The sequence below is a fragment of the Nannobrachium achirus genome (genome assembly GCF_963921795.1).
Source record: "Nannobrachium achirus genome assembly, chromosome: 12".
Taxonomy (NCBI): Eukaryota; Metazoa; Chordata; class Actinopteri; order Myctophiformes; family Myctophidae; genus Nannobrachium; species Nannobrachium achirus.
Genome location: NC_137832.1, coordinates 26,900,048 through 26,923,429, shown reverse-complemented (window position 1 = coordinate 26,923,429; position 23,382 = coordinate 26,900,048). Strand labels below are relative to the sequence as shown.

The window sequence follows — 23,382 nt, the reverse complement described above, 5'->3', positions numbered from 1 at the left end:
GGCTGACAGCCTTCAGTCAGAGGAAGACATTATTAAAGCTAATAATAAGTACTAATGAACACCATGCAGCCGGGAGGTTTGATGACGGTAGATGATACACTTCTATTTCTGTTTTCACTTCAAACTGCTTTATTCATATCAGTAAGTCAGTCAGTCAGTCAGTCAGTCAGCCAGACAGACAGACAGACAGACAGACAGACAGACAGGCAGGCAGACAGACAGACAGACAGGCAGGCAGACAGACAGACAGACAGACAGACAGACAGACAGACAGACAGACAGACAGACACGCAGGCAGACACACTCACAGACAGACAGTCTGAGTCTGTGAGGGCCTCAGTGATGATGATTTTACCAAATGATGGTAATTAATAGTTGTGTGTTTTAATCCTTTGGGGGGGATGGGGCTGTCAATGATGCTGTTTGACTGACACCTTTATATCCTTTCTTCCTGTCAAGATGAGAAGTTGAGCAGGAAGTAAATGAGTTGTGACAGGAGCTGATGGGATGTAAGAAAGCCTGCCTCTGTCTTCTCATTCTGTCTCTATACCTTCTTCCCTTCTTCACTCCCTCCAGGGGCGTCACAAGGGGTGGGGGAGTGGGACTGAGTTACTAGGGCCCAAGGTGGAGGGGCCTTAATTATTTTATACTTTAGCTATTGAAAAATAGCAGATATACAAGCTCACAGCGTGGCACCGAGTGCTGCGCTGCGAGCTTGAGCATCATTTTGGGGGTCCTTCACATGAAAAGGTTTGAGCACTACTGACATAGATTCAAAAATCAAACCTCGGTTCGAAGTGAAGCGGTGAATTTTTATTCTATGTGTTATAGAGCTATGAACTCTGTGATCTATACATTCTTCCAATTCTGAATGAATGAATGATTTTATCTGGAGGGCCGAATTGTCATATGAAGCTTGACCAATCCTCAATTCTGGTCTCATTGGACATTTTTAATCATCCAATCATCCAATCATCAGACCGGGACGGACGTTACACACATATTTTGGATGTACGGGACAGATAAAACCTGTTCATTCTGGACTGGAATGACCATATATGGACATGAACGGGACACACATAGCCACTCCAGATAAAACCTGTTCATTCTGGACTGGAATGACCATATATGGACATGAATGGGACACACATGTACGGGACAGATAAAACCTGTTCATTCTGGACTGAAATTACCATATATGGACATGAACGGGACAAACAAAGCCACTCCTTGGAAGCGGCTTTCACCGCTTCAAAAATAGCAGATCTACAAGGTCGCAGTGCGGCACTGTGAGGTTGTATATCTGCTATTTTTCAATAGTTAAAGCACAAAATAACGTGTAATAATGCGTTCCCAGTCTAAATGGGTTAAACCCCCTCCCCCTATGAAGAACATTCATGGGGCCCCCGCAGTGAATCCTTGTACCCAGGGCCCAGAATTTGGTGCGACACCCCTAAGTAGAAGTGACCAACAGACAGTAGAAGACTGTGGTTGGACTGGGCAACAGTGACCATTAGTTGAATCAGCTCCCAGTGATCACCAGTAAAAGACAGTACTGTGACAGTGCGTTCATATAATACCAGAACATTCGGTGAAAATAGCAGAGCATTTGGGAAAATAGCCGGTCTACGAGCACAAATTATCAAAATCTGTACAAACTGACTTTGCAAACAAAAAAACAAAAAAAAATCAATACATTATTATGTGAAATAGAATAATAGAATATTTATGTACTTATGTATTTATTTCACTCATTGAACATTGATAGTAGAAGTGGTCTTCTGTTCTTTAGATCCTCTGCACTCTAGTGGAGGAGGCTTTTCTGTCCAACAGTCTGCTCTCTAGACTCTCAAACACAGTGTGTGGCTCCTGGTCAGCATTAACAGACACTGCATCTACATACAGAGACTACACATACACACAAATACACACATAGGTACAACACAATAACACAAATAAAATAAGGTACTATATAATTTCTTTCATCAGAAACCACAAAAAAGAAGGCGAAAAGGCTGACAACTAACGTTACAGACAGCAAGCAATACCACGCTCCCCCATGCAAACTGTAATTTGTACAATTTGTGTAAGAACTTGTATACAGTAGTACCACTATTTCCCAACTGTGTCACCAGGTCTGGTCGTGTGTAGTTTTAGTTTTTGCCACTAGATGCCCTTTTCCCCTATTCTCCTATCCTTCGGTCTCTCATGCCAGTGTTCCCAAACATTTTCATGTCAAGGACCTCCAACTGAATATCGTTGCTGACGGGCAGAAACCTCATATCTCCATATTTTAACTTTTTGTAATGTTTCCGCACTACTTGATCATACTAAGGCTCGCACAAAATCATCAAGGATGATCAAGTATTTGAGAGGATTTTGTGCTAGTGTGGCCCCATAAGAGAAGATTTGTCAACACATATTTCAAAAATGTTTGGGAATAACAGATCTACAAGCTCACAACGATTGTGTCCATTACATTCTATTTTGTCGTTTTCTTTATGAATAAACGGTATGGAAATTTGATGAACATAAGCCTGCCCTCAGCGGGATAAGCTTGGTCAATGGTCAATGACACACGCACACATGTGTGTGTCTGTGTATGTTACCTTCAGTGGAGCAATGTTAATCTGGTCTGGAGTCTGTTCTGAACCTCTGGAGGAGCTGGATGATACACAGAGGTACCTGACGAACACAAAGAAGGACTAGTTTAGTTTAGATTAGAATGATTTATTTGAGTTTGTTCTAATATAGTTTTGATTTAGTGTTGTCTAGTTTAGATACATTTATATTAGTTTACATTCAGCTTAGTTTAGTTTAAGAAAGTGAAATTGGCAGCTAGACAGTGTAGGGGAGACACAGAAGTGATTACCAGGGACGTGTAGAGCATGTTAGAGAGGCAGGGTCTGAAATTTCTAAAAGGGCCTTTTGGTGAAAATATGGAAAATAGCAGACCTCCAAGCTCACAACGCGTCTTGCTGTGACACATTGCGAGCTTGGAGGTCGGCTATTCTTTCAACATAAGATGCTGCATTCAAGTTCAGGAGGATTTGGACAAGGCAATTCTCTTGAATGCTGCCTTCAGGTATGGCATGGAAAGAGGGCATTTGCGTTTCTTTCACCATAGTAAAGACCGCATTCATGGTCTTGAGAGGGCACATTTTACAGATGGATAAAAGGGCAGGGGCTCAAGCCCCCTTTGATGTCTATGTGCACGTGCCTGGTGATTACTTCACAGTAATGGGATGTGATAGACAGACAGACAGACAGACAGACAGACCTCTCTCCACTGACTGGGTCTGTCGTTCTCAGGGTCAGCCTCTCCAAAGCAACATCGTCTGTCATCTCAAGAAAGAAGACTCTACAGAGGATAGAACACATTTACAATACTCTATGTCACAATATATTCACAAGGTCTCGTCTAGGGCTGTCACGATTATGACATTTTACATGACGATTAATTGTCACCCAAATAATTGCGATTAACGATTTAATTGTGTTTTTGTCGTTGATAATTACATTTCTGTTTGGCTTGTGGGCTTTGAAGTTGCACATGGCAGATATGACACATAACCTAAATATACAAAGAAATTAAGGACATATTTGACAACTTTACGCTTTAAAAAGAACATAGCCGATCTACAAGCTCACGGCGTGTGGCATCGCCACAAGTCGCTCTGACATCATTGTGATGTCAGGGGAACCAAATCCCTTTTATCGGCATATATGGAGATCCCTGTGATGCCAGGGGAACAAATCCCCTTATGCTTATATATGGAGATCCCTGGGATGCGATGGGAACCAAATCCCTTCTATGCCCATACAGTATGGAGATCCCTGATGTCCACATCACTGTGACATCACTGTGACTCTGTCCCTTTTATGCCCATATATGGAGATCCCTGATACCCTGCTACCAGGGGTCTCCATACTGTATATGGGTAACTGGTCCGATATACAATCACTGGCCAGATGGCCAAGACATAGGGCAAGGTTGCTTTTCGCCCTTAGGCGTCTTACTGTTATTATATACTGTATTCTGCTTTGACAATTTATGTATATATTCTTATTTTTTTCAATGACTGTACTTTTTTCTTCTTCTTCTTTTCATTCTTCTCTGTAACTTTATAACTTTAACTGCTGTGCTGCCTCTGGGCGACTGATTTACCCCATTGGGATAAAAAAGGTATCTATCTATCTATCTATCTATCTATCTATCTATCTGTATTGTGATGACATGTGAAGCATGACAACAGTGACAACATTGTGTGTGAAGCTTTTGTGCATAGGGTAACAAAACGCTGGTACACTTTGTTGGCAAAACCTTCTCGGACAGAGAACAATAGTGTGTTGCCTAAAGCAACTACACTAATAAATAAATCAATACCATGGTCTTTAAGCAAGTACTGGACTGAAAGGGTCGCTAGTAGTAGTAGTACAGTAGTAGTAGTAGTAGTAGTAGTACAGTAGTAGTAGTAGTAGTAGTAGTAGTAGTAAGTAGTAAGTGTACCTGCTGGGTATATAGTTGCTCTGGTTAAGTTTTTCAGCCTGTTGTTGATCTCTAGGGAAGCCGTGGAGAACCCAGCCTCTGGTGCAACAGTCCAGTCTGCTCAGACGTTCTGTCAGGATTTGCAACACCAGGCTGTCTGGAACTACAGCATTATCAATCAATCATTACCACTCATCAATAACACTCATCAATAACACCCCTGTCAGGGTCTGAGGCTCTGTGATGATCACAATCATACTGTAGCATGTTTCAGGTCAATGCCTTGTACTTATTGTTGCTGTCATAAAAAAGTAACAGTTTTGGACATTCGGGTTTCCACTCGACTGAGCTGTTCATGTGTTCATTTGTATTATTTATGGTGTTGATTGTAATGATGTACTGTATGCTCTGTTTTGTATGTTACTTGATTTTTTACCTTGGGGACAGAGGATGAAAACTAGCATCTCTTGCTAAATCCTATATCTTTACAGTGCATTTTATGTGTATATTAAATACATATTGTCCCTCTCTCAAAGTTAATATGTTTTACAGTAAGTACCACATTCAGTTAATAGTGTTATGTATGATAGGAATAGACTTCTTATGTAAATATACAATAGTGTTATTTATTGTACATATAGATAGTTGTGCTACTGTATACACCAACACGGAGCTAGAAAGGAACGCCCATAAACGTCACATCCGGTTTTGCCGTGGGGGAAAACAATGCACTTTTCTCCATGTAGTTAATACAGCGTACACAGTATACTATCGTTTTAATCACGTTCAGAGCGATTTTTTTGGACGATAAAACACTCGACAGCCAAGAAAAATCCATCAGAAGGACTTCTGGAACGCAATCGTTCACTCGCCGTCGTAAAGTTCACGTATTATTAAGATAACAAGCCTATTATGAATGACTTGATTGATTGATTGAACAGACCGCTGTGCTGCACGGAGCTACTTTACCTCGCCACCTCGTCTAAACTACTACTCCTCCCTCTTCAAAACCTCTGGAATAAAACGGGACACAATTTTACTCTTTACGTTGACCACATATTCAGTCTACTACACCAAATCTATTTTTGCCAATCTATGCAGTGCTGGCATATAGGATATAGAAGTCGGAGTTCAAGTGGTTTGTAATCAGAGTCAGAATAATATTCCCCGCAAATTACACAAGCACTGACTGAGATGGAGATCTGTCGTTTCTGGAGGCTCCAAGTTACACAAGCATGAGATGAGATCGGAGATCTGTTTTTCTACTTTTATCTACTCTACTCCCTGTGTTACAAAAAACATGTTTGCACATGCAGTGTTCAATCCTGGTAGAGACACGTAATATTAAATTAAACGTGCCACAATATAAAACCAACAGCCAGGCCCATTAGTCGTCAATAGATTTGAAACGTGAATATGGATTTGCCTGTGCTATATTATGTAGGCTAAATCCATTCCCATTGCCTAATACACTTACAATGGCATCCTCCTCCTGTGTCCTTCCTGTGTTCCATGAACATCATTGCTGAATTATATGGCCTTTGTTTTTTAATATTGTGATAAGTGTAATTGATCATGTTCATGAAAATGTGAAAGTGTGTCTCTTACCAGGTGATTAAATCAGTCAGATAACCATGGCATTGATCCGACCAGTCCTATAAGGACAATAATTAATCCAGATGCTACTGCAGATAGTTTTTGGTCCATTTGCAGTAAGGAATCAATGTAATTAAGTGGTTTATAATGATCAGACTCAGATTATCCCCTGTGCATGCGTCAAAGTTGTACAATACGCACCCGTGGGTCCCCCTCTTCCCTCTATGCTACAAAACCTGTTTACATTATGTCTTTAATCACCTAGTAGAGACACAATTACAATATATGATCAATTAAACTTACTATAATATCAAAAAACAACAGTCGTTAAGTCGTCAGTGATGTTTATAGAACACGTCGTAGTGAGTTCAAGTAGGATAGAGACCTGATCTTTGAATATATGGCAGGATCGACGCCAGTTTAAAAGTATTTTCTGCAGGTTTGAAATTAGGATAGAATTGTGTGTTGTGTCGTGTCAGTGTGTAAATCCTTGCATGATAACAAGCTGTTAATGGCTGTAGACAACTGGAATTAATTTAATGTGCTCTATAACCATCACTGATTAATTAATGCTTTTCGTTTTTTGATATGATAAGTTTAATTTATCATATAGAAAATGTAACAGTGTCTAATACCAGACGGATAGTCTAGATAACCCATGGTCTTTGATGATGCGACCAGTCCTTAACACTTATGTTGCAATGATTTTTTCTCTTCAATGTCTCGCGTTGCCATGGTTACCATAGACTTCCATGTAATTGTGCAAGTGTGTAAAAAGTGCACGCCCATGCCTAGATGATGCAACACGTGTGTAGATGCTGTTCACAGCTTTCAAACAAAAAAGTCCGCTTGGAAATCCGTTCAGGCATTCATGATTTATCAGCCATTATGTTTTCTACAGATGTAAACAAACATGGCTGCCATGTTTGAAAGAATGGGTTGGTATGGGGGTTAAACATGCAATTTCGCGATCGCGATCATGCCTAATACATTTCTGGAGGTCCAAAAAAGATTTTTGAAAAAAAAAAAATTGAATTTTTTTTTTTTTTTTTTTTTTCAAAAACGGCCCAAACTCGGGAAACTCGGGGTTGGCACAGCACTAGTACCAATACAAACTCGGGAAACTCGGGGTTGGCACCATATGTGTTAATAATATCAGACAATATTTAATCCCAATGCTGTTTAATTTTAAATGCATCATTTTTTGTCCATTGGCAACCAAGGAATCAATGTAAGACATTGCAATTAATTAAAACATCGCTATACTATTAAAAAATCGGATTTGAAAACACGGAAATACCCATTCTACTAATTGGGGTTGGTGCTCTGTTTCCCCCACGCTTGACTCCGCCCCCAGCTATGACGCGCTGATGACAGAACGCCGTGTTGGTGATGTATAGTAATAGTAATATGTTCAAATTATTGATGGTGTTATGATTGATTGATTGATTTATCTGATTGTTACGTTATAAAGGGGAAATACAAGTAAGCTGAAATAACACGTCAAGGATAAGAAAACACAATAAAGTCAAAGACTTATTTCCATTGTACGTACACGTACCGGTACATACAGCTAATAGTGTTATACTGGTCACATATACTGTACATATTTCTTTCTAATAAGCAGTCATGCAAACTGCTGTATTTTAAGAGTAGTTTTCATGTGTTTTTGTGTTACATTTTGATCTGCTGTCTTGTGTTCCATTTCATCTGGATTCTATTCATGTTGACTGTGACCAACCAACCAACAGTACCCTCTGGGAGCCATTAAAACTCAGTCTATCTTATCTCACACAGTTCAACGGCGAGTTCATACAGTGTGTGTGTGTGTGTGTGTGTGTGTGTGTGTGTGTGTGTGTGTGTGTGTGTGTGTGTGTGTGTTGTGTGTGTGTGTGTGTGCGTGTGCGTGTGCGTGCGTGCGTGCGCTGTGAGGTATATATGGTCTGTAAACAGAATGATTATGCAGCCTTTGAAGTTCAATGAGACTGTTAATATCAGCCTGTTAGGTGTGTGTGTGTGTGTGTGTGTGTGTGTGTGTGTGTGTGTGTGTGTGTGTGTGTGTGTGTGTGTGTGTGTGTGTGTGAGAGAGAGAGAGTGATAGTGTGTGGAGGTTCTTGTTAGCTATCCAGACTTCACTGTTAAAATCAACATTGTCCCTGTTTAACACAAAGACTGTGATCACACACACACACACACACACACACACACACACACACACACACACACACACACACACACACACACACACACACACACACACACACACACACACACACACACACACACACACCATTGCTTTGATGATGAAGAGGCTGTCAAACACTCTCCAGAGTGAAGCTGTCACCATGACGACAGGGAGATAGAGAGAAAAAAAAACACAAAGTGATAATAAAGAGATGGATGGATGGATGGATGAATGGATGGATGGATTGATGGATGGATGGATGGATGGATGCATGGATGCAGGGGGACAGGAGCCAGCAGGGGACATTAATGTATTTTATCTTTCTAATCAAATTTGGCTCATTGCTGAGACAATGCAATGGAAATTTAAATATTGTACACCTAACGTGCCTCTGTGCATAGAATTTACTGCGTGCACGCAGCACGTTTGGAAAGATCCAATATATATCAATGATATCGGCTACACCAGGCTCACGGATAGTGCAAGCTGTAAAATATATGCATGCTGTAAAAACAGGATTGGTTCTATTTTGTACACGCGCGTATGCGTTTTGTACACAGACTCTTCAGTTCTCCCGCACAAATACTCCCTCCTTGGTGTAGCCAGGGGATTTTCGCACGCGCGTGGACAGTGCACGAGTGCGCGCACTGTTAATGTGCATAGGATCATAGGTTCGGGATTTGTAGTGCGCCCCCCATTCAGTTATTACACTGGCCCTGAGTAAAGTGTGTGTGTGTGCGTGCATGTGAGGGTGTGTTACCTCTTTGTTCAGTCTCTATGTAAGGTTTGACCAGTCCTCCCAGCCTGGAATCGTCTGCTGCTGCTGACTTTAACAACCGCCCACAACACACTAAAACACAACATAGACAACCATTTAAAAAACACAATATGTATGACGTGCAATTCATCTAAAAGTTACCAGCACAGCACATATACTATAGGTAAAGAGCCATGGTGCAACCCTTAAAAGGTTACCAGCAGAGTTTAGTAAAGTGCTGTCCAGTCAAGGGGGCAAATAACATGAGTGTCGTAGAAACCATTTTTGTCGCCATGGCTTCCTCTGGTCCTGGCAGCTATGCAAGCAGGTGTGTAACTGATGACAATTAGGACAATGGTGCTCACAATCTGATCACCTGGAGGCAAGCCTACACCCATACACAACTCGGGTTGGGACGATATGAAAATGTTATGTCACGATTATTGTGACCAAAGAAATTGCGATTCCCCAACATCCATTATCCTGGGGAGGAACATTTGCCAAACAATAGCAGATCTACAATTGGCTATTTTTTGGCAAAGACATTTGGTAGAGGGTGAAAAAAAGACTGTATCAAGTACGTTATTTCCAGGTCTGTTTTACCAATTATCAAGGGTTTATATGCAGCACAGCAAATAAAAGGTGAATTGATAATTGATCCCAGTGCATGACGCAGGATAATTTTATGATAAATGTAAATCTCCACGATACGATTATTGTGAGTGTTTTTTATCACGATAAATGATAATAACGATTATCGTCCTATCCCTACTCAAAACACAGACTGAGATACCAAGTAAAACTGCATTTGTACTTTTTATCCTACTATTCTTTGGCTTGATGCAAGCTCAAATTTGTTTCTTTAGGAACAAATATTTTCGAGTTTACATTTGTATCTTGGCACCAATGAAAAGGAGGGCTCAGACAGTTAAATAAAGGTTACTTTAATGTGTACTAACCGTTGACCATCTTGTATTTGTCAGAGAGCAGCGTTGCCTGATGACTCTTGCCAGAGCCAGGTGGTCCCAACAGGAGGATTCTGGGAGTGATGGGCGCCGCAGAGCGACCAGGTGTCAGCACAAAGTTCAGCACTGTCAACACACCAGTGGTAAAAAGGTAATTGCTACTCACAGTTTTTACCAAAGTAAAAGGACCATGTTACCTGTAAAAGTCCAGTAATCAAAATGCATTTGAGTTAAAGTACCAAAATGTATCTGCTTCAAATAGAAATGGCATATAGAATGGCATAGGTCTGCGCGGCACACAGAAAGATGCGCAAGACCATCAAACCACTCCATTCCCATTGAAATGCATTGGCAGAATCCACCCTCATAGGTAGAATAAAAGTGCAGTGTGACCGTGCCCTTACACAAGTTATCATAAAGTATGTGTAAAATGTATCTGAAAAATCTTTTGAAAATAGACAGTTTAAATAGGGCTGAAGTGGTTAATGTATGTTTTGTAATAATAATCAGCCTCTACAAAGTACAGTATCCAGTACATTGTAGTTGAGTAAAAGTACAATATGTTTCTCTCAAATGTCGAGTTGTAAATCAAAGTAAAAGTATAGAAAATTGGAAACACTCCAGTAAAATTAAAGTACCTAACACTTTTATTTAAAGGTGATATACCATGAAATTTCACTTGTCCTATTTTAAAACCTTTTTTTGGGGTCCCACTAGCACCTTCTATCCTCACAAAGTCCCATTTCTGACCATTGTGTCTTTCTCTGGTTTGAGGCATTACATTTAGTATAATACAGTTAGTTCTATTGTGAAAATAGCTGATCTACATGCTCACAACGCCTCGAGTTGCAACTTGCGAGGCGTTGTGAGCATGTAGATCGGCTATTTTCAAAGATTTTCGATAATTTGGCCAATGTTTAATTTTTCATTTTAGAGATATTAAAGTCCTTAAATTGTCTTTAAATTGTAACTTCATGTTGGTTTGATTACTGTTGAGTGAGAAAACAACGTTGCACATTAAGTCAATCATCTGGGTACCCCCCAAAATAATTTGGGGACCCCCCCCCCCCTGGGAGTCCCAACCCACTGGTTGAGAACCACTGCTTTACACCGCTGCAAATTACAGTGTTTTACAATTGCTTACTTGCATGACTCAAAACTGAGTGCACCTTTTCATAACTCTTCTTCACCTAATCAGCTCAACAACAGTCTGTGTGGATCAAACTGTGAGTGATTTGTCGTTGCTTTGACACAAAACACATTCTAATGAAGAAAATTCACAAATTGTTTTCTGGCTCAAACTCAACTACCTGCAAAACAGTTAAAGTGAACTTCAAAGCCTTGCAAGTGGACAGCAATTTTGCTACATCACAAATACCATATTGAAATATTCAAACCAAAATAGATATTATTGTTATTGAGACCAAACTGTTTGAAGTTTTGTAAATGAGACCAACCACAGTTGGAGACCTACTGTACGGTACAGTATCCTGGTGATTTCCATTTTATTAACGTCTAAGGGCTTTTGATCATACGTTTACTTTAGACAATGTTTCAACAGGAACAGACGTCTGCCTAGGGCTGTCACGATTACATATTTAGGTTGACGAGTAATTGTCACACAATTATAACATAATTAATAATTTTATTGACATTTTTGACATTGAACAATGGAGCATATGAATACAAATTGTAAAAATTGCAAATTCAGGGCAAATAATGACAAATAATTTAAATACACAAATAAATGAATGACCAATTTATTAATTTTCGAAAAGAATACAAATAATGGAAACAGCAGATCTACAAGATTACAACGTGACACGTACGAAAATCTATGAAATATTTTCAAACATGGAAACGATTATGCAAAATAATTGCGATTATCGGAAATAACTGCGATTAGGCTATTATGTCATAATTGTGATAGGCCTACATCTGCCATTCAGTTTAGACACATCCAGTCAATGCTTTGTTCAATGTATATAATTAGAAGATACCGTACATCCAATTTGAATGTCAGGTCAGGATAATAAACATATCAAAGCAAACTTAAATGATCAGATAAGCCAAGGTACGTAGATCAAAGCAACACTGGAAATATTGAGACCAGGGCAGGAATTTCATGGAGGCCATGAAGGCCATGGCTGCCGTTGCCCCTTTGTTTGGCCTTGTAGAAATGGCATTCTGAGAGCACAGTGGCCTTAATGCCCCAGCTGACTGTACCACTTTCTCCTCTGTCTCTTTCTGGTCAATATGTAGACAGTAGACAGCGGTGTCTCTTTCTTGTCATGTAGACACCAGTGTCTTTTGTTGAGATTCTGAAATCTTAACTCCCCCGAGTCCCCATCTTTAAACCAATCCAGTGACTTTGAATTTTGCAGGGCTGAGCATGGATCAGATTGTAAATACCATAATTTATCTATTTCACTGCCGATTAGGCCCTTAAATTCAACAAATTGGACTAAAATCTTGTTTTATTTGATGGCCTTCCTGCCCTGGCGTTTGGCCTTTGTGCCCTCAAACAATGGACAACACCAAAGGCCAAGTGGCCTTGCCCCTGAAATGATGAAATTCCAGGCCTGATTGAGACTGATGACAAACTAATTAAGTATGTAGGAGAGGCTTATTGTCCGTATCGGCAGGTGCACGGGAGTCTATCTCCGTTTCAAAAAGCACATCTGGGAGTTAGATTGCTGTGGTGCGCCGCAACACCTACCATCACCCAAGCTGTGCTACTGTACCCCGAGGTGGCAGTGCCCCGATTCGAAACCAAAGACATTGCAGTCAAGGGGCGAGTGCTCTACCAAATGAGCAACCCGATAATTGATAATTAAATCACAATAATCACAAAGGTGTTTCCCCAACTGTGACCGGGAATCTTCCGTTTGCTGGCCCCTCTACCTCCTGAGCCACTGCTACGCCCAACAATTATGATGCTTGCAGAGTTCAGTGTTTGCATTTGTACGTGAGTAGGGCTGTCACAATTATTACATAATCGCAATTATTTGACATAATCGTCATAATCGTTTACATGTTATATATATTTTATTTAAAGTAAAAAATTGTGGAAATAGCAGATCTACAAGCTCACAACGCGTCGCATTGCGACGCGTTGTGAGCTTGTAGATCGGCTATTTCCACTACTATCAATGTTCTTTTTTAAGTATAAAATTGTCAAATATGTCAGTAATTTCTTTGTATATTTAGGTTATGTGCAACTTCAAAGCCTAAAAGCCAAACAGAAATGTAATTGTCAACGTCAAAAACACAATTAAATCGTTAATCGCAATTGTGTGAGTGACAATTAAATCGTCATGTAAAATGTCAGAATCGTGACAGCCCTATACGTGAGTGTGTGTGTGTGTGTGTGTGTGTGTGTGTGTGTGTGTGTGTGTGTGTGTGTGTGTGTGTGTGTGTGTGTACCTTGATGGTAGACGTCTGCGTGTGGTTGGTCAGTATTGACCGCTTTCAGGACGTGCCGGTATAGCGGAGATTAGACCCGTAACCTCACGCCGGTACCGCTGCAGTTCCACCAATCGCTTCTCCTCTGACTGGCCCCGCCCCTTCTCTAGTCGCTGAGCTACCGATTGGTCAGATGGCCAGATGAATGTCTGGTGGTACACGTCTACATGGGAAATGACATCACACAGGAACAAATGACCTCAGACGTGTTACCACAGAATCACGGAGCTACAGTAAATGTTAACATTTTTATAAACATTGAAATGTTATTATTCTAAACAAACATATATTATTTTCGATCTATTACAAACCCAATGAAGCCTTGGATTCATGGATGTTTTCTAGTTTTTGTCGCATTCCAAAGTAAAATGTGATGACCGGCGGAAAGATGGCAGCGTCTCCAAAAGGAGACTCCGCAAGGCTCCTAATTATTATTAAATTATTGGTTTAGGAATGCGACAAAAACAAAACCATTTCCAAGAATTCAAGGCTTCATTGGGTGTGTAATTAGAAAATAAGTCATTCTTTGGGTTAACTACTCCTTTCATTCAAAAGTTTGCACTCACTAGTCAGATCCACTGAGCTGTGTGTGTGTGTGTGTGTGTGTGTGTGTGTGTGTGTGTGTGTGTGTGTACGCGCGCGAGTGTGGACTGACCTCCAGTCACAGGGTCTAGCATTCTGCCCTGACTCCGCTCTAGCAATACGTCATCTGGTGCCTCTAACATCACTACACACACACACACACACACACATGCAAACAAACACAAACACACACACGCACACGCACACGCACACACACACACACACACACACACACACACACACACACACACACACACAAATACAAACACAAAATTCATTCCAGTCTTGATCATACTACAGCGTCACACAAAAGTATCAAAAGTAGCAGATCTGCAAGCTCAGTTCCAGCTACTTTTGCTATTTTAGAATTTGAATCCTGAAAGGTTATTTTGGACATACGATATACAGTATAGGGCATGGCAGTGGCCATTTTGTGGTGCCACAGATAGGAAACCCATACGTTTTCTCCCTGGAACCAAGCCATCCAGGTTCCTGGTGAATCATGACCATAAAACATTTGATTCTGTGTCAATAAATACATTAATTAATTAATTACTTCCTTACTTAATTAATAATTAATTAAATATAGTATATAATATAATTCAATATTAAAATGTTCTTTTACACAGAATCAAATGTTTTATGGACATGATTCAACATCAGGAGCCTGGATGGCTTGGTTCCAGGCTTCGAATAATTGATATATAAATACTTTCTGACATCTCTATGGGAAACATTAATGGTGCTAAATTGCTATATTGCACTACAACGATTGATTGATTGATTGATTGATTGATTGATTGAAGACTTTATTAGAAGTTTGCATAGGAAAAGGTACGGTTTCATGACGGTACAGTTCTACTAAAAGGAGATCCTAGAAAAGACTAAGCTTATTTCCACAGGAAACCATTTAAGTATCTCATATAACATTGATTGACAGATGAATAGAACACAGTACTATGCAGTAGATATAGTCAGTAAAATAAAATTAAAAAAAAAGAAAGAACAAAATACAGTAAGTCAATACAAACAGTAAGTATATACAAAGAAGGGGCAGGGGAGGGTAGGGCTGGGCTGGGCTGGGCTAGGTTTGTTTGAGGGGGCAGGGGAGGGTAGGGCTGGGCTGGGCTAGGTTTGTTTTTACCAGTTGCGAACGGCTGCTGCCTGTAAGTGGTTTTTCAGGGCGATTTTAAAGGATGCTAGTGATCCACACGAAGCAACATGTTGGGGGATGATACCATTCTCCTGTAAAGACAGAGCTTGTAGTCTGGACTGAGGAATGCCTTCCAATAGCCAGCCCTGAAAATGCACAACACATTATTTACCTCTAGTCTCAAAGAACTGGACTTGAGCTACGGCTGTATCGCTTTTTTCCCCCCGTCTATACCAAAACTCTTCTGCCAAAAATAGCCAATGTACAAGCTTGTAGACCAGGGGTGTCCAAAGTGCGGCCCGGGGGCCAAATGCGGCCTGAGGACACATTTTATTCGCCCTCAGCTTCATTCCTAAATTGTGTTATAAACGACCCACCATCACCGCCAAGGATATTTTCCCAGATTTGTCAGGATTGTTCCATGTTTTCCTTCTGAAAGGGTCAAAGAAACGCTATTTTATTGTATTTTTTACCGTGCACATCTGGTTACATTTGGTAATGTGAAATAAGGCTTATTTAAGTTTTGTTCAGAGCACACACCTGACAAAAGACCATTGATATTAAATATTGATGATGATGATCGTTAATGGTCCGACAGAAAGTACATTTTGTCCGAAGATAGTCGGCCCTTGGGTGTTTTAATATTTTCTAATGTGGCCCCCTTTGAAAAAAGTTTGGACACCCCTGTTGTAGACCATCTATTTTGACTATTTTGTACAGGGTGGCTCGGCAAGATGCCAGCCACAAGACCGTCTGTGTGAGAATATACATGTGTCTGGAGTTCATCTTGCAAACAAACTGGCGGCAAACTCTGTTTACAGAGAGCCAATAAGCCACAGAAATACCTCCGAAATAGTGTCACATATGTTTTAGATGTTTGGAATATTCAACTTAATTTTGTGATCCTGAAACCTTGCGCAGATTTGCAGTCAAGCATCACAGATTTATGTTATAGATGAAAGTTTGGAGCCATGCTGTTCCCATGTGGATCCCGAGACCATAAAATTATTTTTAAACGGAGCTTAAGACAAAGCAGAATTGAAGAAGTAAATGAAGATATAATACATGTAAATAAATTGCATTGTTCTTTCATTTGGTTGGGCTATTAATATGACACATGTTATGACATACTTTATAGGTGCACTTGCGCATGCGCGCACGCACACACACACACACACACACACACACACACACACACACACACACACACACACACACACACACACACACACACACACACACACACACACACCTCGTTATAGCCCTGATTGAGTCCTGATTGAAATTCTAATACGGATTTCTCTCACGGCATTGACCCCTAGGGTCTCACTGTTGTCTTCTAATCCCTCTGCCCCCAACTCACACACTGTTAGGGGAGACTGTTACAATAATTAATCAGATAGATAGTTGTAGCCAGGGGGCTTAGCTGTCAATCACGCTTGTGTGTGAATACACGTGTGTGTGTGTGTGTGTGTGTGTGTGTGTGTGTGTGTGTGTGTGTGTGTGTGTGTGTGTGTGTGTGTGTGTGTGGGTGGGTGGGTGTGTGTGGGTGGGTGTGTGTGTGCACGCACTCACACAAGCAGTCATGCTGAGTGCTATATGACTGAGGCCCTGGCGTTTAGCCTGCAGCTACAAACACACATTAACAGATGAAAGTAGCTAGTTAATCACAACCGAGCTCTGAGCTAACAACACACGGGAGCTAAACACTAAATGCTAAAAAGAAGCAGACATTTGTCCAGTTTAGGGAGAGAAGTGAAGCTAAAAGCGAATGTGTTGTTTTATTCTATTCCAAATACATACTCTAAGCTCTAATCCACAGGGTACAACTATACGTATACAGTAGAGACCAGTGAAACAAAGCTATACTACTACAGTAAGAAGCAGTAAAAGTAAGGCACAACTGCAGAAGTAAAACCACGAAAAATATAGTCCAAATGGTTAACCCCCAAATTGATCTACCGGTATATACAGCCGCGGACCCCCATCTGAAAATGAATGGTTCCAGGCAGGGACCCACAGAAGAGAATATTTCTTTCCCTAATTTTTGAAAAATAGCAATTGTACAAGTGTGAGGGGGTGGAAGACAGCGTTATTCTTTTTTCGTTAAAATGTATTTCTTTGGAAACTCTTGTGTTTTATTATTATTTCTGTTAACACCTACTGCCTCTTAATCTGAAGGTTGCTTGGTGCCTCGGCGCCACGTGGTTTCCTCCATAGGCCGCCGCTATTATTTTGAAGGGCTGGAAGGGGGTTGTTTTTGTTTTTTTGGATTATCACTTGACGGCAACGATTACGTCATCTAGTCACATGACAGTGTGGGACAAGAAGAGGGAAGATGGCTGCGCCCTGCCTTGGCCCTTGTTTACATTTAGATCTGCTGCAAAATGTCTCAAAATGGCTATTTTGTTTAAATGAAGTTTCTTTATGGGCCTCTCCATTGACTTAACATTGAGGAGCTTCACTTCGCGTGCACGCCCAACGTGCGTTGTAAACAAATCGCCGACATTACCGATGCGGGCGGGACCGGAGCGACGTACAGTAAGTAATCATATCTTTACTGTATATACAGTAAGATTCACAGTCCTCACCGTCAACGGCGCCATGGTATTAACCCTTTCAATGACGGTGAGGACTGTCAACGGCGGCGAAAAAGTTAAGTGAATGCTATTTTATATGTTTCCCTTATTATACATTTACTTATTTGTTTGTGTTTAATAACGTTATTTCTCCCTACATGAAACTCCCCTTCTGATATATGTGTGTGTGAAGAGCCTGATAGGTTAACCAGCGGCCGCTACTCGGCCAATGAGAAGAGACTGACGTCATGCCCGGCCAATGAGAGGCTAGTGTCGGGCAGGGGGCGGCCTTTATAAGTGGGACTCTGTCACTCTGTTACTGAACGTGAAAGGAGGAGGACGTGTGTGTGAGGCAGGTGAACAGGCAGAGGTGACCAGTGTTATGAGGGACTGAGGACAGACACAGGAGGGCATGAGCAGTGAGCCCTACCTAGAACTATTGATGATGAACTTGAGTGAGCTCCACAGTGCAACGCAGTGAGTCAGACAACACGGTGGCCCAGCAGAACCGGTGAAGTTCCCGCGGACCATCTATCCTGACCAGGCGAGCCGAGACGAGCCGCTCCATCCGAGCTGACTAGAGGGGTCGCAGTGGTGACAGTGGTGTCGTGCGCAATACCCGCACAGGCAGCCATTGGCTGCCTCCGTGTGAGTAGAGAATCTGTGCACCATTTGTCTCTTCAAGCCACTGACCTGAGTTATGCCAATAAGTTAAAGTATACAAGGATACTGGCCTATTTTCCTTGTTCGCAGATACGAAGGCCTGAGACGTAGATGTTACTGAAGAGTTGCTGTGTCCCTCTACACGTCTTCTACTCACCCTGCTTATTATCATAATTATTATTATTATTATACCTGCCTGCGCCTATTAGTATTATATATATAACACACGTCCTATTTGAGTTAATGATTTGCAATATTCATATTATTATATATACGCCTTAAATTGCTAAGCGGCGAATATTGCACCCGCACTTTAATTGTGCGGTGGGAATTGATAAAGGGAGGAAATTACCCGGGTTGTGATCTTATTGTTGGTTGTTTTTAGGTTTTTTAGTTAGAAGCGCTATTTAGGAGTGTTAGGGTTTTATTTGTGTTTTGAATGGTTTTATGGCGTATAGAAGCCCCTGTATTTTAGATAATAAAGAACTTGTTATACCTTTGGAAATACTGTGTCCGGCTCCTTCTCTCCTGGGTTTATATTGCTCTGAACACCTGAAAAACGTACCTGTGTGTCTTAAAAGGGTTATTATTATATATCTCCTTTTCCTCTTTTATAGAGGTGGCGTTGTCGGAAGTCTTATAATTATATATGGAAATGCTAAGGATAATACTGAAATAATACACTTGAATCAAAAGGTGTGTACTATAATTATTTATTTGCAAATCCAAGAAAGTAAGGTGTTGACAAAGAGTACCAGTTTATTCTGGCTGTTAATGTGAGTCTGGCCGCTCTTACATTTGACGTGGGTCGGCAGGATCGGGTACAGAGCAATATAAAGGAGAGATTGAACAATTGTGTGTGATTTAAACTTGTGGTTCGTAATGATGATGATGCCGGTTTACCCAGGCGCCCCCTGGCTGCCAACGTTTAAAGGTACGGAGGGCGAAACGAAATATAGAGAATGGAGGGTACAGATTAGAGGGCTATTGAGCACCCAAGATGTCACAGAGGTAAAGAAAGTTGCTATCTTACTACAAACCTTAACTGATGAGGCTAGACGGCAGGTCAATGTATTGGATGACGGAGATCGAGACACAGTAGAAAAACTGTTTGCTTATTTAGACAGTGTGTATAAAGAAACGGTCCCTGTCTCAAAAGTACGCTCACAATTTTATAGTTGTACACAGCGCTCAGGGGAAAGTGTTAATGCGTTCATTCTAAGATTGAGAGAACTGTTTTGTGGGTTGCGACGATACGATGCCGCTACAGCCCCCTCCGATGCCGTTCTCCGAGATCAGTTTCTCCAGGGGTTAGCTGAGGGCCCGCTTGGCCAAGCCCTGCGCATATATGCTCGACGTCATCCCGACGAAGACTTCGCCGCACTACGACAGGAGGCCTTGACCTTGGACGTGGAACATGGAGGTACGCCAGCTACTGAAATTGTTTGTCATGCTATTAACCCAGTAACTGTCCCTGTGCCATCACAGACCTCTGCTTGGAGAGAGGAACTGAAGCGAGAAATAATGGAGGATGTCAAAACACAGATGAAGGGGTTTACGAAGGAATTGATGAACGAAATGAGACCGCTCATGCAAGCCGCCGCTCCAGCTGTGCGCCCCGCGCCGCCGCCACCACAGCCAGCCTACGTGCCACCGCCGCGCCGGTATGCACCACCACAGAGAAATGAATGGGACAGGGAAGGCAGGCCCATCTGTCGACAGTGTAACCAACCGGGCCATATAGCTAGATGGTGTGCGAACGGCCAGCCGCCGTTAAACTGAGTTGTCCTGTCGCCGCGGTCCAGTCGACAGGAGGTGAGTCATCTGTGCTACGAACCAGGGCCAATGATGTGTTTATTGGGCAATGTCCCACGGTTAATGTGCTAATGGGGAGCGTTCGATTACAAGGGCTGCTTGATACGGGGTCACAAGTCACTTTAATGCAACAGAGTTTATTTACTGAACACTTTTCCCAAACTGATTTAGGGACGGGGCCGCTCGTTTTTAAGTTACGGGCAGCAAACGGGCTGGATATACCCTACACTAATTATGCGGTATTTGATCTAGAATTGGAGGGAGTACGAATCCCGGGGAGGGGGGTCGTCATTGTTAAAGATGAACACTGTACGCAACCGCTCATTATTGGCATGAATGTAATAAGTGCATGCTGGCGTACTCTGTTCAAATGGCCTGGGAGGGTTGCTTTTCCCCCGCGCCAAGCAAATTCTCTATGGAGAGATGCGTTTGCTGCCTGCCAGCGCATTGAAACGGTGACGAATGATGATGGCTCCTTGGGCTATGTGTGGCCTGGTCGCCGTCAGAAGATACGAGTACCTGCTCAAAGTGAAGTGGTTGTATGGGGACGCACGCGCCGGGGCCCGCAAGGGACTGACTACGAGGCGTTAGTGGAGGCCTTGACGGACAGGCACCAGCTGGGGGTGGCGCGCGCCTTGGTCACTGTGCGGGGAGGGCGGGTTCCTATTCGCCTCTGTAATCCCTTTCCCTATAGTGTCACCGTGGGACGGTACCAGAAGCTGGGGAAATTGTATCCGGTCCAGGATGCTGATGTCCGGGGGGACCGGGACCTGAGTCTGTCCATGTCTGCGGATGGCCTGGTGGAGGTCGCCCTGGTGAGTGCCACGGAGGACGGACCCGTGCGCACTCTGTCCCAGGAGCTCCAGGGGCTCGCCGATCGAACTGATCTACCCCAGGGGGAACAAGAGGAACTGCAGGCTATGCTGACGAAGTGGGAGAAGGTGTTTGCTGTACATGACGAGGATTTTGGACAGACGGAGGCAGTACAACACCAGATCCATACCGCTGACGCTGCGCCTATACGTGAGCGACACCGGCCGCTGCCGCCCGCCATGTATAAAGAGATGAAGATCTTGCTAAGTGACATGATGGACAAGGGAGTGATCACTGAGAGCTGTAGCCCGTGGGCCGCGGCGATCGTTCTGGTGAAGAAAAAAGATGGCAGCTGGAGGTTCTGTGTCGACTACCGTAAGCTGAATGCAGTAACGCACAAGGACGCGTTTCCCCTGCCGCGCATCGAAGAGACGTTGACGAGCTTGACTAAGGCCCAGTGGTTCTCGACTCTTGACTTAGCCAGTGGATATTGGCAGGTGAGCATGGATCCACGGGATCAAGAAAAAACTGCCTTTACGACCCCTTTGGGGTTATTTGAGTTTAAACGAATGCCCTTTGGGCTGTGTAATGCGCCAGCCACATTTCAGAGACTTATGCAACACTGTTTAAGTGGCCAAGTGGCCGAGTCTTTATTAGTTTATTTAGATGATATTATTATATACTCCCCTGATTTCTCTTCTCATCTACAGCACCTGGATCGCGTGTTCCAGCGGTTATGGAAACACGGGCTTAAACTGCGCCTGGACAAATGTAAGCTGCTACAACGTGAGGTGAAGTTTCTGGGCCACGTCGTGGACCGAGAAGGAGTGCGGCCGGACCCAGACAAATTGGTGGCAGTCCGGGGGTGGGCCACTCCAACGACGGTACGGGAGGTTCGTGCGTTCTTGGGCCTCGCAGGTTATTACCGCCGGTTTGTGGAGGGCTTTGCTGCCATTGCACGGCCACTAAATAACCTGTTAATTGGGATCTCCGTTGATAATAAGTCCTCACAGCAGCTGATTAGGTGGACCACTGAATGTCAAAATTCATTTAATGCGTTAAAGAGTGCCCTCACTCAAGCTCCTGTACTGGCGTATGCGGACTATGATCAACCTTTTGTGGTTTATACAGATGCGAGTAACCAAGGCCTGGGCGCTGTGTTGGCTCAAATGCAAGATGGGAGAGAACGAGTTATTGCTTATGCAAGCCGCAGTTTGCACCCCACTGAACAAAATGATGCTAATTATAGTTCCTTTAAACTAGAATTATTGGCTCTTAAATGGGCTGTCACGGAAAAGTTTAAGGATTATTTGGCTGGAGCTCATTTCACGATTTTCACAGACAATAACCCGGTGGCGCATCTCCAGACAGCTCGACTAGGAGCCATAGAGCAGCGTTGGGCGGCGCAACTGGCGTCGTTCACGTTCGATATCAAGTACCGCCCAGGAAAAAATAATGCTAACGCTGATGCCTTGTCCAGGTTCCCCGTACAGCCTACGACAGTTGCGGCGGTGGAGCTGACGCCTGCAGCCACGAACCGCCTTGGTGAGTGGCAGAGCGCGCAGAGACAGGACAAGGATATCCAAATGGTGATGCGGTGCGTAGAGAGGGGCACGCACCCCACCTTGACGGAGAAGAGGAATTGGACGAGAGGGGCGGTCCAGTTATTACGGCAGTGGACGAGGCTGCGCGTGGAAGGGGGGGTATTGTATCGTCATGTGACTGACCCTTATACCCAAGAAGAATACTTACAGATTGTTTGTCCCAATTCCAGGCAGGAGGAGACGTGGAGAGAGATGCATGTGGCCGCTGCGCACGCTGGTGTGGATAGGACTCTAGCACAGCTCCGCAGACGATTCTATTGGCACGGCATGGAGGGGGAGGCACGTCGCTATCATCAGGGGTGCGTTAATTGTGGCTTACAGAAAACTAGGATGGAGCCTAGGGCTCCTTTACAGCCGTTTGAAGTTTCCTACCCTCTAGAAGTGGTGGCGATTGATTTTCTCACGTTGGGGCGACCAGCAGACCCCTGTCAGAATATCCTTGTAGCAACTGATTTATTCACTAAATATAGTTGGGCTATTCCGACACGTGATCAAACTGCTCAGACCACTGTCCGTGCGCTATGGACCCATGTAATCCAGCCTTTCGGTTGTCCAGCTCGTTTTCACTCGGACAGGGGGGCCAACTTCGAGTCCGCCCTTATGCAACAATTATGTAATAATTATGGTATTACCAAGAGCCGTACGACGCCCTATTATCCGGCCGGAAATGGTGGCGCGGAACGATTTAATCAAACGTTACTTAATCTGTTACGTTC

The 23,382-nt window shown here is 42.8% G+C and overlaps 1 protein-coding gene across 1 annotated transcript; it reads right to left on the bottom strand.

The window, feature by feature from the left end:
* Positions 1–1,788: 1,788 nt before the first annotated feature.
* Positions 1,789–16,779, bottom strand: LOC308295484 (adenylate kinase 8-like; the record flags this gene model as incomplete). Its single annotated transcript, XM_080738534.1, is given in 11 exon segments — positions 1,789–1,908; positions 2,610–2,685; positions 3,281–3,361; positions 4,511–4,652; positions 9,031–9,120; positions 9,987–10,118; positions 13,419–13,479; positions 13,481–13,620; positions 14,113–14,184; positions 15,251–15,338; positions 16,768–16,779. Coding segments are annotated over 11 exon segments (1,014 nt in total).
* Positions 16,780–23,382: the final 6,603 nt, after the last annotated feature.